Here is a 12,347-nt window from a genome sequence, read left to right as displayed (position 1 = left end):
AGCTTATCACTCTGACATATATGTTTGGGCTTGTTTGTGAATATAGTGCTGATCTGAAATTTTACAGGACAAGTCTTCAAACTCCAACTTAAAAATAGAGTCGTTGGTATTTACCAGACTTGTCATGGCCTCTCACTCACCCTCTGTATTTCATCCTCATGTCAAGGTATGCGAGATCTTCTCTTTGGGATCACTGGAGTGTTTTAGGAAGATATTGTATTCAGTCTCCTTTCTTCTGCAGGCAATATCGGAACCTGTTCTTTTAGCTGTAGGGGAACGGTACTACAAGGTGACTGCGGAAGCTCTTAGAGTTTGTGGAGAGCTTGTAAAAGTAGTGCGGCCCAATGTTAATCTGGTTCGTACACAAGGGCTTTATTTTGTCAGGATTTCTTTTTACATGATGCTATTTTGCAAAGTTGTAAATGTTGCAAAAGTGCAATTTGGTTTTTCCAGGTGTCCGCTTTCGATTTCAAGCCTTATGTACAGCCTATCTATAGCTCTATTCTAAAGCGTTTGACAGCACAGGATCAAGACCAAGTATTTAACTCTGCTGTTCATGAAATTTATGGTCATAATACTTCACATCTGTCTCTTTACTAAAGCAAGTTTACTGGCTTTTGAGTAGGGTTGATGCTCTCACATGTTTTGATTTGCAGGAAGTGAAGGAATGTGCCATTTATTGTATGGGGTTGGTCATTGCAATACTTGGAGACCACCTTAAGCGTGAACTTGGTACCTGCTTGCCAGTATTATTGGAACGTCTACGGAATGAGATAACTCGCCTCACTGCTGTTAAGGTTAAGCAGCCCAAGACTATATGGGATTGGTTGATGTGTTGCGTTTTGTGAGAGTGCTTGTGAAAATCCAGGCCTGATCAATATCTACTTTTGTTCTTTGTGATGATGGTGAATGGGTTGGCAACATGAAGGCGTTTGCGACAATTGCAGAGTCTCCTTTGAAGATCGATCTCTCATGTGTATTAGAACAAGTCATCATAGAGCTGACCACATTCTTGCGAAAGGTGTGAGTTTTTCTGGTGCAATATCTGAGAGTACGGGCAGTTGGATTCTAGGAATTAGTTCTCTCTTGCAATTGCATGTTGGGTGCTGTATAACTTTCTTTGCTTTGTCTTGTTGGTAGGCAAATCGAGCTTTGCGGCAAGCCTCCTTGTATTCATTGAATGCATTACTTGCTGCTTATAGTGATACAATCAGTAAATCAAGCCTTGAATCGATTATCACGGAACTTTCCTCACTCATAAGGTTCTGATTTCTCTCTCTCTCTCTCATTTTATACCCCCTTCACTGATGTATACCATTTTATACCCCCAGTATGGTACAGGATGGAGCTAGCTAGGTTGCATATCATGATTGTATACTCCATGCATATAGCTTTGCATTCTCCTAGTAGTAGAGCTCCATCCCCTGCACACCCAGATTCAGCTTTTTTGTTCAGTACTTTTTCATTTTGTTGGGATGACAGAGGATACCCCATACAGGTACTCCGATTTGTCTCATAGGCCGAGTTCGGTCTTTTGGAAGACGTTAATAAAATCTTTCTTTCTCTCTCTCTCTCTCTCTCTCTCTCTCTCTCTATATATATATATATATATATATATATATATATATATCACACACACACCCGCACGCACGCACGCGCACGCGCGCACACAAAATTGTTGAATGTAACAAGGCTTTCTTCTGAACAGTGATGCAGACCTACATATGACTGCTTTAGCTCTAGAACTTTGCTGTACAATGATGGTTGATAAAAAACACCATGCAAATGTAGATTCCACTGTAGCAGGAAAGGTGCTTCCACAAGCACTGATCCTGGTGCGAAGCTCCCTCCTGCAGGGTCAAGCTCTGCAGGTATGCTGAAGAGCATCTGGTAGCCATTTCCTGCTGCTAATTTTTTTGTGCTTCTCAAATAGTTTTGCATACTTTGGAGGATTGATTCAGCAGCTATTTGTGGTTTTTTTCAGGCCTTGCAAAGTTTTTTTGCTGCCCTCGTTCGGTCAGTGAATACGAGCTTTGACAGCTTGCTTGATGCTTTGATTTCCACTGCGAAAGGTTCAGCTGCAGCAGGGGGACCTGCTGGCAAACAAGCCTTCTATTCCATTGCACAATGTGCAGCTGTACTTTGTCTTGCAGCTGGAGATGCTCAATGCTCATCTACTGTTGCCATGCTTATCAATATGTTGAAAGCAAGTAACAGCTATGCCATGGTAGGTGGAATTTAAAACCAATTGTCTTCTAGTTTTTGTCTTTTACTGTGGGTTCCATCACAAGTTGGGCCTTCGTGTAAGGCATATCATTTTGTTATTTGACTAGCAGACGACACTACTGGCGTTGCTTTGCCTGGGAGAAATAGGGAGGAGGAAAGACCTAAGTTTCCATGCAAACATAGAAGGTGTAATCATTGACTCCTTTCAGTCTCCATCAGAAGAAATCAAGGCAGCAGCATCTTTTGCTCTAGGAAACATTGCATTAGGGAATTTGTCCAAGTATCTTCCTTTTATACTTGGACAAATTGACAGCCAGCCCAAGCAGCAGTATCTTTTGCTGCTCTCATTGAAAGAGGTAAGATTTACATATCACTACCAAATTGATAACATATGTATACCTGAAAAGTTGACATTGCTTACAAGGGAATGCTGCTGGAAGCAGGTCATTACAAGACAGTCTTTGGTTGAAATTGGGAAAGTAGAGCTAAAAGAATCCGATCTGGAAAAGATTCTATCCCTCCTCTTCACTCACTGTGAGAGTGACGAAGAGGGTGTTCGAAATGTGGTAGCAGAGTGCCTCGGAAAGTTGGCTCTTATAGAACCTGGAAAACTGGTTCCTGCTTTGCTGGTAATAAAACTTCTTGGATGTTTATAGGCTCTAAATTGTTTTCGTCTGTTCCACATGCTAGTTACGCTGACATTGTGCTTTCAGGCAAGGTGTCCAAGTCCTTCAGCGTTCACTAGGGCCACTGTTGTCATTGCAATCAAGTACACCATTGTGGAACGTCCTCAACCTATTGATGCGTACATTAGACCTTGCATATCCTCATTTCTAATGCTCATCAAAGATGCAGACAGGGTAAGTCATGTTTAGATTGCATAATACAGCAATGCATTTCATCTTTGTAAGGCTTTTGCTTTATGGTTCTGTGTTCCATGCATTGGACAATTTCACAGTTGAGCTCTTTTTCTTGCAGCATGTGAGGCGTGCTGCTGTATCAGCCTTAAGTACAGCGGCACACAATAAACCTGGTCTTATCAAGGATCTTCTTCCAGATCTGCTTCCCCTTCTATATGATCAAACTGTCATTAAGGTAAAACTATGGTCTTATGCTTGCACTACTAGGTTGAAAGTGCATTACTCACGATTTTCTGTGAAAGTGCAGAAGGAGCTTATCAGGACTGTTGATCTGGGCCCATTCAAGCATACAGTTGATGATGGACTTGAGCTAAGAAAGGGAGCGTTTGAATGTGTGGATACCCTACTTGACAGCTGTCTTGACCAAATAAATTACTCGACCTTTATCACCCCATACCTACTATCTGGGCTCTCAGGTTGGTGACTACTCAGCAGCTCTCAGCCTCGCAATCATTAGTCTGGGCATATGAGTATCTTTTGTGGCTAAGATCTATTGTCTGGTGGCTACTGTCCAGATCATTATGATGTGAAGATGCCGTGCCATCTCATATTATCAAAGCTTGCAGAGAAATGTGGCTCAGCTGTCTTGGCAGGTATGTCTGTTGGCATGTAACTTATGGATGAAACTTGATGCATCAATGGTTTAGCCAGCCAGGCCTTGACTTGCACTTGTCACATTATCAGTTCTGGATATGTTGGTGGAGCCGCTGGAAAAGACTGTCACAAACAAGACAAAGCAAGATGCAGTGAAGCAAGAAGTAGACAGGAATGAAGACATGATACGAAGTACACTACGTGCGATAGATTCTCTAAACCGAATAAGGTATTTGTTGAAAGCCACCAGAGTACTACAAAGCCAATGACTCTTGTTTTGACTTGTATCCATGTCTTTCTCTGCTGATTTGCAAGTGTCTGTGCAGTGGAGGTGAGTGCAGTGCAAGGTTCAAAACGTTTATGAACACTGTCATCAAGAGTGGCCACCTTGCCGAGAAATACAATGCTGTGCGGCAGGAGAGTGACACATTGGTGGGTGACATTATGGTCTATTAAGGCTCTCCATGATCAAGAGAAAGTTGCAGTGTACTTGCGGAGAGTTTTTTAGTGAAGTGGGCAAGGTTTGTGAGAAGTACCCCCACACAGAGCTGTAGATATTTACTGGAGGGGGGAGCATGGTATGGAAACTGATTGTTGTGGTGTTGTCATGATCCCGACTTCACCATCTTTTTTGGCGGCTGCTATGTAGATGTATTTTAATTTTTGCAGCTAGCAAAGATTATTAAATTCATGTGTTTGAGTGGGGCATGGAATTGTCCGCTTGGAATCACATCTGCCTTCCCTTATCCTTTCAGGCTTTACTCATTAACACAACACTAACACGCAATTGTACTTTTGAGGAGCATCTAAGATTAAAGGTTATTTAAGTCTCATTGTATGATCATGTGAAACTTTAAGTCCTTGTGTATGATCTACATTTCTTAGCACCAATACTCAATGTGATATCGACGAGGTACTTCCAACACGAAATCATACGCGGTGTACACTAAGGACCCCAAATTTCTTAAATATTTTAAAAGCTTGATCAGAGACTGAGCCTGGCACTTTATGAATCATGATGATCCTCAATACCTAGATCTTTTGAACACATTTTGGAAGTTCTCTATGATTTGAACAATATTTGAGTTGCTACACCAATCCCTTGAAACTTTTCCTCCTTGTTATGCGTGATGTTTACTCCCTCTCCCTCTGTGTAATTGAGCGCACACTGTTAACCTCTGGTAGGCCTTACATCTAAACAGAGTGTGGTATAAACAGATAATTCCACCAATACAACACTAGTACCCAATTTTATTTTTGAGGATCGTCTGAACTTCCAATTACCAATGCTGAATGGAAGTGATGAGGTATTTCCAACACACTACACCAAATTGCTATGATCTGAATACCTAGAATAACCACCTATGTCACGGAGTAAATGATAATCCATGTTACTAGTTTCAACACACAAGGTGTATACCATGGACCCCTACATTTTCTCAATTGTTATGAGAGTACACAAACTTGATAAGTGATGGGAATCTTGCACTTTACAAATCTCTATAATTCTAGATACCTAGATCTCACCTAGATGCAAAAAAAGAACCGTCTAGGCAATGACATTCATCATCGTAGAGCAATGACATTCATCATCGTAGAGCAATGATATGCTTAGGTACTTTATAATAGCGATGTCATGAGAGCATTGTCACAAGAAAGACATGGAAACTTGATGCATAAACCGGAAGAGAATGGAATCTCCCTTGGATCTCATTGTAGGGTAGGCATCTAAACAAATAGTTGTCCTCATCTTGCAACTCACTAGTTTTTCATACTTTGCATATATATCTCATGGGATGTCCTCAGCTTCGCCACACTAGATTGCCTACATTTTTAGAAATGTAGTGACTAGGATTTAGTTGGCAAATGTCACATGTAAATAATATTAACCAACAAAAGGGGAGAGAGAGAGAGAGAGAGAGAGGGAGAGAGAGAGATTAACTTCTTTTTAAGACCTTGAGGGTCTATGAGACCAAGAAGGTAGCACAACAATGTTGAATACTTGACCATGGAAAAGCATGAGGACAATGTGTGGTTGTTTGGTGACACTATGCTCCTCTAGAATTAGTTGTTAGTCGGAGGGATTGGGCCACGATAGTTGGTGGTCCAAAGAAAATTGTGATGGAGGTTTGGGAGATATCTCGTTGGCTCTATCTCTCAGCTTCAACATGAGCTCTCTATGATGATGAATCTTCGATAAGTACACGCCTAAACATCTTTGGTCCTCATACTGCATGAACTATGAGGGCCAAATTTATCTCAAAAGAGAATGAAATCACCCTTGGATCTTACATTAGGGTGGGCATATAAAAGTGCTCCTTGTTAGCTTTCATGGTGCTAAGACGAAGCATGTGCAAAGATGGGGATGAAAGAGCAAGCCATGACTATGGTGGATGGAGGATAGCCGTGGTGAGTGTGTGAAGTGAGAGAGAGAGAGAGAGAGAGAGAGAGAGAGATGTGATAGCAAGCGCAAGAAATATATTGCATAACTCAAATGATACTCATTGTTTTTAGAGAACCTCACAAGTACATGCTTTTTTAGGCATCAAGTCTTATCTGGACTTTGCTAAGGGTTGTTCACACCCATAAAGAGTGTTCACACCAACTAACTTTGAAATACCTAATACCCCTCCTAAGAGTAATGAAGGTGATGCCTGGCAAACCTTCAATAGTCTCTATACTCCAACGCTAGCAAAAAAACAAGACATGTTCCCTACCACTTGACTCAGAGGGTCATGAGCATGGCTCAGTGCGAAGGATTCAGAGGTCAAGTCCTACCCAAGACAACCTACATTAGAATACCAGAATAACCCCCCTTTGCTCTAAGGAGGAGAAAGAGGGAATGATGGAGCATTACAAAAAGAAACACAATATATTCAGATTTTGGGGGACTTCTTGGCCAGAGAACCCATGACTTATTAGATAGACAATCATGACTCAATCATAATAGGAATGAGATAACTTTGGAAGCTTAAAAAATTCTCTTGAACGCATGTCAATGAGTAGTCATCTCTATTGGCGACGTTTCCATGATAATGCTAATGTAGATTTTGTTGTGGAAGAAGGCAGTGATACCCTAATGTAGATTCTGTTGTGGAAGAAGGCAATAATACCCTAATGTAGATTTTGTTGTGGAAGAAGGCAATGATACCCTAATGTAGATGGTTGGACCTTCCATGGCACAAGATGCATACAGAAGATGGTGTGGAGGGCTGATTTTGTTGCGGAAGGCAATGATGCCCTAATGCAATTCTTGGCACAAGATGCATACAAAAGATGGTGTGGAAGGCTGATTTGCAGGCCAATCGGGTGCCCTTCTCTTGGTAGCTTCTAAGCCTTGTGTTTTTGTCCTACAAGCTAAGATGATGTGCATTTTCACATAAACGATGTTGCGGATTGAATTAGACTTGATTTGTGCCTAAGATGACATCCTTTTGTTGAGCATTTTGCTGACCAAGCAGGCTTCCTTGATGCACTATATATACGCTGTGTTTTTTCTCTATTGGTTGCATTGATGATGTGTTATTGCCAGGAGAACCCCCCTTTAGCGTTGCATTTAGAATTGGATGCTGTAGCTATGACCTAGCCGCTCTTTGAGGCCGCGTTTTTTGCTCTATAGGCTATCCTACAATGTGTAGAAATGATGAGAGATAGTTGTGGGCTATGTGGACACCACGTGTCTCATGAAGAGGTATGCAGGGCAGCATATAGCTTCAGAAAAGAAAACACAACATATGCTGAGAAAAACACAGCTTCATATGAAGAAAAAATGCAACATAGCATGAGAAAAACACACAGCGTTATATGGGGAAAAAATTGATGATGGCAGCAACTCTGATGAAAAACACATAGAGGAGATGAGACTAAGGTGGCTTTGATACCATGTTAGCATTCATGGTGCCATGATGGAGCATGTACAAAGAGAGGGATGAAGGATCAAGCCGTGACTATGGTGGATGGATGATAGACATGATTAGTATGCATGTGTGGGAGGAGAGAGAGAGAGAGAGAGAGAGAGAGAGAGAGAAGCGTTGTATCACTGAGAAGGCTATTAGGGTATGGAACATCAGGAAAAGTAGGTCTTGGTGGAAGGAAGTAATCTTACAGGGTTGGTGGACTAAGATTCTATTAGGGATTTTGGGTATATTCGTAAACATTTGGACTATGTTTTTGAATTTATAAAATCACCTTGGGTTTATTTTGATTTCAATGAAAATTTACATCAAGGGAAGGTGTTCCAATGGTGCATGCTCGTTGGAGGCCTACGATTGGGGGACCGAAAGCGGCGGATTGCTTCTAGTAATTGTGTATTTTGTACTACATGCTTGGAAACATGCTTGCATCTTTTCATTTCATGTTCGGTGGCAAAAAACGTGTGGGATTTCCTTTCTCGCCAGCGTATGGATTCTATTGACAAATAGGCCCATAAAGGTTAAAGACTGGATTTTTGGCAAGATTTTCGAATGGGTCGGATAACCCAGAACATTCAGTTTTCTTTCATTTTTTCAGGTGGACATGTTTGTGGCATATTTGGTTAACTAGAAATGCCCTCATATTTGATGCAAAAGTTGGTATTACAACTCACACATAGGTCGTATAAAAGGGCTACTATTGTGGCAAGTCTCTTGCTTCGGTCAGTTCATTTGGTAGAGAATGACACGGCTATATATTGGATGAGGGTACTCGGAGCTACACCTATGGTTCGGAGTACTTAGTGAGGGAAAGCTAGTACATCACATGGCAGCCATGTGGCCGTTTGCAAAGTAATTTTTGGTAATATATCTTCCATAGAGAGAGAGAGAGAGAGAGAGAGAGAGAGAGAGAGCTAGTACATCACATGGCAGCCATGTGGCCGTTTGCAAAGTAATTTTTGGTAATATATCTTCCATAGAGAGAGAGAGAGAGAGAGAGAGAGAGCAAGCACGAGAGAAATATGTTGCACAACTTAAATGATAGTCTTATGTTTAGAGAACCTTCCAAGTACATGCTTTTATAGTCATCAAGACTTATCTCCTAGCCTAGACTTTGATAAGGGCTACTCACACCCATAGAGGGTGTTTATTTCCAAACACCCAATACCCCCCATCAGGGTGATGCTAGGAAAACCTTCAATAATCTCTATATTCCAACACTAGTAAAGAAACAAGACATGTTCCCTGACTTAGAGGCTCATGAGCATGGTTGACATGCATAAAGCATGGCTTAGATGCTTATGTAGAATGGCCCAGTGGCGAAGGATTCAAAGGTCAAGTCCTACCTCGGGAGAAAGAAAACCCACATTAGCATACTAAAACAACCGCCTCTTGCTCTCAGCAGGGTAAAGAGGGAATGTTGGAGCAGTATAAAAAGAAACACAAAATACTAAGATTTTGGGGGCCTTCCAAGCTAGAGAACCCAGATAGACAAACCATGACTCAAACATAATAGGAAAAAGAACTTTGGAAGCTTAAAGACTTCCCCTCGAATGCATGTCGGTGAAGAGTAGTCTCTTTCGACAATGTTTCCATGCTAGTGCAAATGAGAATTATGTTGCAAAAGGAAATGATGCCGTAATAGAGATGGTTGGACCTTCCATTGCATAACATTCATACATAACAAATGGTGGAGGGCTGATTTTGTTGTAGAAGGCAATGATGCCCTAATGCACACAGTTGGACTTTTCGTAGCACAAGATGCATACAAAAAGATGGTGTGGAGGGTTGATTTGTAGGCCGACCGAGTGTCCTTCTCCTGGAAACTCTTGATCCTTGTGTGTTTTTCTCCTACATGCAAAGATGGTGTGTTTTTTTTGGGGCATAAATACTGCCGCGGGCTAAATTAGACCTGATTTGGACCTGATTATGTTGAGCATTTTGGTGCCCAAGTAGGCCCCCTGTTGCAATGAAGATGGATTGTGTTTTTGCGCTATTGGCTGCCTTGATGATACATTATCTTTTGTTGCAAATAGTTGTCAACAGAACTCCCTTAGCCTTGCTTTTGGGATTAAGAGATCAGAAAACATAGAGTCGAGGATCTATATTGGAAGGTCCCTTCGGAGGCTGTGCCCTTTAAACCAATCAACCCACCTAAGAGTATTCAAAGCATCAACCACATAAGAGTACCACCATCGCAAGTCAAGCTGCTTGTCTCGTGAACCATGGGGGTCATTTTTTGCATCCTAGTTGCATAAATGAAGATAATGCAAACCACAAGGGCAATTTTTTGCATTCTATCTTATGATCATAACACATTATTTGTGAATCTACTTGCATGGATGCAAACAAGGCCAACCATGGAGGCCATTTGTTTGCTTTCTATTGTGACATAGTCATTGTACCCCTTTGTATGTGTATGAAATAGACCTTGTACCCCTTTGTATGTGCGTGACATAGACATTGTACCCTTTGTATGTGCATGACAAGATAAAATGAGGCATCCATGTGTAGCCATTAATTGTACAATGATGTTATGTGGGATGGAGAGTTCACTAGGAAGATAAGAGTGTGTCATGAGCAACAACATATATATATATATATATATATATATATATCTGTGTGTGTGTGTGTGTGTGTGTGTGTGTACACACTGAGAGAGAGAGAGAGAGAGAGAGAGCTCATTGTGGCGATCTTGTAATGCAAAAAACATATGGTATCAAATGGCAGCTATTTTTGGCAAAGAAGTTTTGCAAAGAACATAGGCGCATCATGAAGCTCTAGAGGCTTAAAGAGCAAGACTTGCATATATCAATTGCAATTTCATTTTACCAAATCTCAAACTAAAAGCTACTAGTGCCACAAGGAGTGTATCTATATGACTTCATTGCCAAAGCAAGCATTTGGACCACTTTAACAATAGAAAGAAACACCTTTCTCTCTCATTGTTCTAGGCTAGACCAAAATCAAAGTCAATTTCCACATTCTAGGCTTGAAGAGGTCTTCTCGACCAAAAGAAAATAAAAATATCCACATTTTTTGTAACTTGTTGAAGCTTTGCCTCCACCATGTCTAAAGTTCCATGTTTCAACGTAGTCTACATTGATTAGTCTACGTAGGTTAGTCTTATAAAGTATTTTATTGATCTTAGCAAGTCCTTTCCATTCAATTTTTTTAATGACATGTGGTTTGTTTATATCATCATAGCAAGTCCTTCACTTAAGAATCGTGTCATATGGCTAACTCAATCTATGTTATCTATCACCTACAATAATAATTAAGCTTGTTACCAGCCTTGCCTTAACAAGTAGGTGAGTCACAATGCAAGTGTGAACATAACAACTCAACCCTTAGCATGTACACCCTACATACTTGTGGCTCTTTAATGGAAATTCACCAATGATTCAACCCTCCTTTGATTTGGTTTAAAGCAATGGATGCAATACCTCTTCTTCATCTCACCTTCTTTACTCTTCTTTAAATCAGTGCATAATAAATGTACCTTAAATTAGTGCACAAGAAATGTACCTTATATCAGTGCACAAGAAATGTACCTTATATCAGTGCACAAGAAATGTACCTTAATGGAAATTCACCAATGATTCAACCTTCCTTTGATTTGGTTTAAAGCAATGGATGCAATACCTCTTCTTCATCTCACCTTCTTTACTCTTCTTTAAATCAGTGCATAATACATGTACCTTAAATCAGTGCACAATAAATGTACCTTATATCAGTGCACAATAAATGTACCTTAACTTACATCCTCAATATCAAGCCTTAATTTTTTTTCTTAAACCCCCTTAATGCACCCTCAATATCAAGCCTTAAAATTTTGTCTTATACAACTTTGCATGTGGAAACTTATGCAAAAACCACTCAATGAGCAATCTCCAATTTGGAAAATGTTTAACCACTTCTCAACTATATTAAGTCATTTTTCTTGAGACGTGAAATGTTTCAATCTGAAGCCTTTTTGTTGCAATGATAAAAAATCCAGAAACTTGCATTACACCACCTAATAAATTGTTAAACACATACTACTGATAGGCAACTCTCACACACATACAAGTGACACCTCAAAAAAATTATGTGTCATGAGAGACTCCTCACTTTCCTCCATTTTAAGGCCAAATGATTTCTTATTCAAGATTACCTTGGAGCTTGGTGCCCTTTCTCTAAAGGTTGTTTCCAATCTACCCCTTATCGCCTTTAAATTTTCATTGGAATCAATGTGGCGCACACATGAATCAGCTACACTCAACCCAATGATGGATAAATATTTATCCCTAAGCTAGAAGATATTGTTTTCTCTAGTATCCTCTGATGGTTTTTCTCTACCCAACATAATATGCCCTATAAGTTTTCTTTTGTGAGTGGATCCTTACTTTCACTTGCCATCTATGAAAAATTTGACCATCAAATATCTCAATCATAAAGGAGGTGGGGGCATCCATTACATTGAGCCTTGCATATTGCATATGAATGGAGAAAATGGATGCTTAAAGATGAATGAAAGCAAGTGACTAGCCTCTAATATGAATGAAAGCAGGTGACTAGCCTCTAATATGAATGAAAGCACAAAAATATCCATATTTTAAGGAGACAATTACTGGGAAGGGTGCCTCAAGGAATAATACTATGTAGGAATGCCAAGGAGTAGCTTTGAGAACCTCCACTCCACCTTACCCATAGA

At 40.3% G+C, this 12,347-nt stretch overlaps 1 protein-coding gene across 7 annotated transcripts in view; it reads left to right on the top strand.

The window, feature by feature from the left end:
- The window catches only part of LOC147630413 (cullin-associated NEDD8-dissociated protein 1-like), a 57,497-nt gene extending 52,924 nt beyond the window's left edge, over positions 1–4,573 (top strand). For all 7 annotated transcript variants that reach the window (XM_086810282.1, XM_086810281.1, XM_086810279.1 and 4 more), the window contains 16 exons: positions 68–166; positions 242–355; positions 454–537; positions 657–797; positions 929–1,021; positions 1,141–1,262; positions 1,709–1,871; positions 1,985–2,227; positions 2,337–2,582; positions 2,670–2,855; positions 2,940–3,086; positions 3,205–3,321; positions 3,394–3,562; positions 3,662–3,739; positions 3,831–3,969; positions 4,067–4,573. In XM_086810282.1, the coding sequence (XP_086666408.1) occupies positions 68–166; positions 242–355; positions 454–537; positions 657–797; positions 929–1,021; positions 1,141–1,262; positions 1,709–1,871; positions 1,985–2,227; positions 2,337–2,582; positions 2,670–2,855; positions 2,940–3,086; positions 3,205–3,321; positions 3,394–3,562; positions 3,662–3,739; positions 3,831–3,969; positions 4,067–4,196 (2,271 nt within the window). In that variant the 3' untranslated portion in view covers positions 4,197–4,573. The remainder of the gene's footprint in view (positions 1–67; positions 167–241; positions 356–453; positions 538–656; positions 798–928; positions 1,022–1,140; positions 1,263–1,708; positions 1,872–1,984; positions 2,228–2,336; positions 2,583–2,669; positions 2,856–2,939; positions 3,087–3,204; positions 3,322–3,393; positions 3,563–3,661; positions 3,740–3,830; positions 3,970–4,066) is intronic.
- The last annotated feature ends 7,774 nt before the right edge of the window (positions 4,574–12,347 follow it).

This window comes from Cibotium barometz, chromosome 16 (genome assembly GCF_041138505.1).
Source record: "Cibotium barometz isolate CiBa-2024 chromosome 16, ASM4113850v1, whole genome shotgun sequence".
Lineage (NCBI taxonomy): Eukaryota > Viridiplantae > Streptophyta > Polypodiopsida > Cyatheales > Cibotiaceae > Cibotium > Cibotium barometz.
This window is presented reverse-complemented; position numbering and strand designations above follow the sequence as displayed.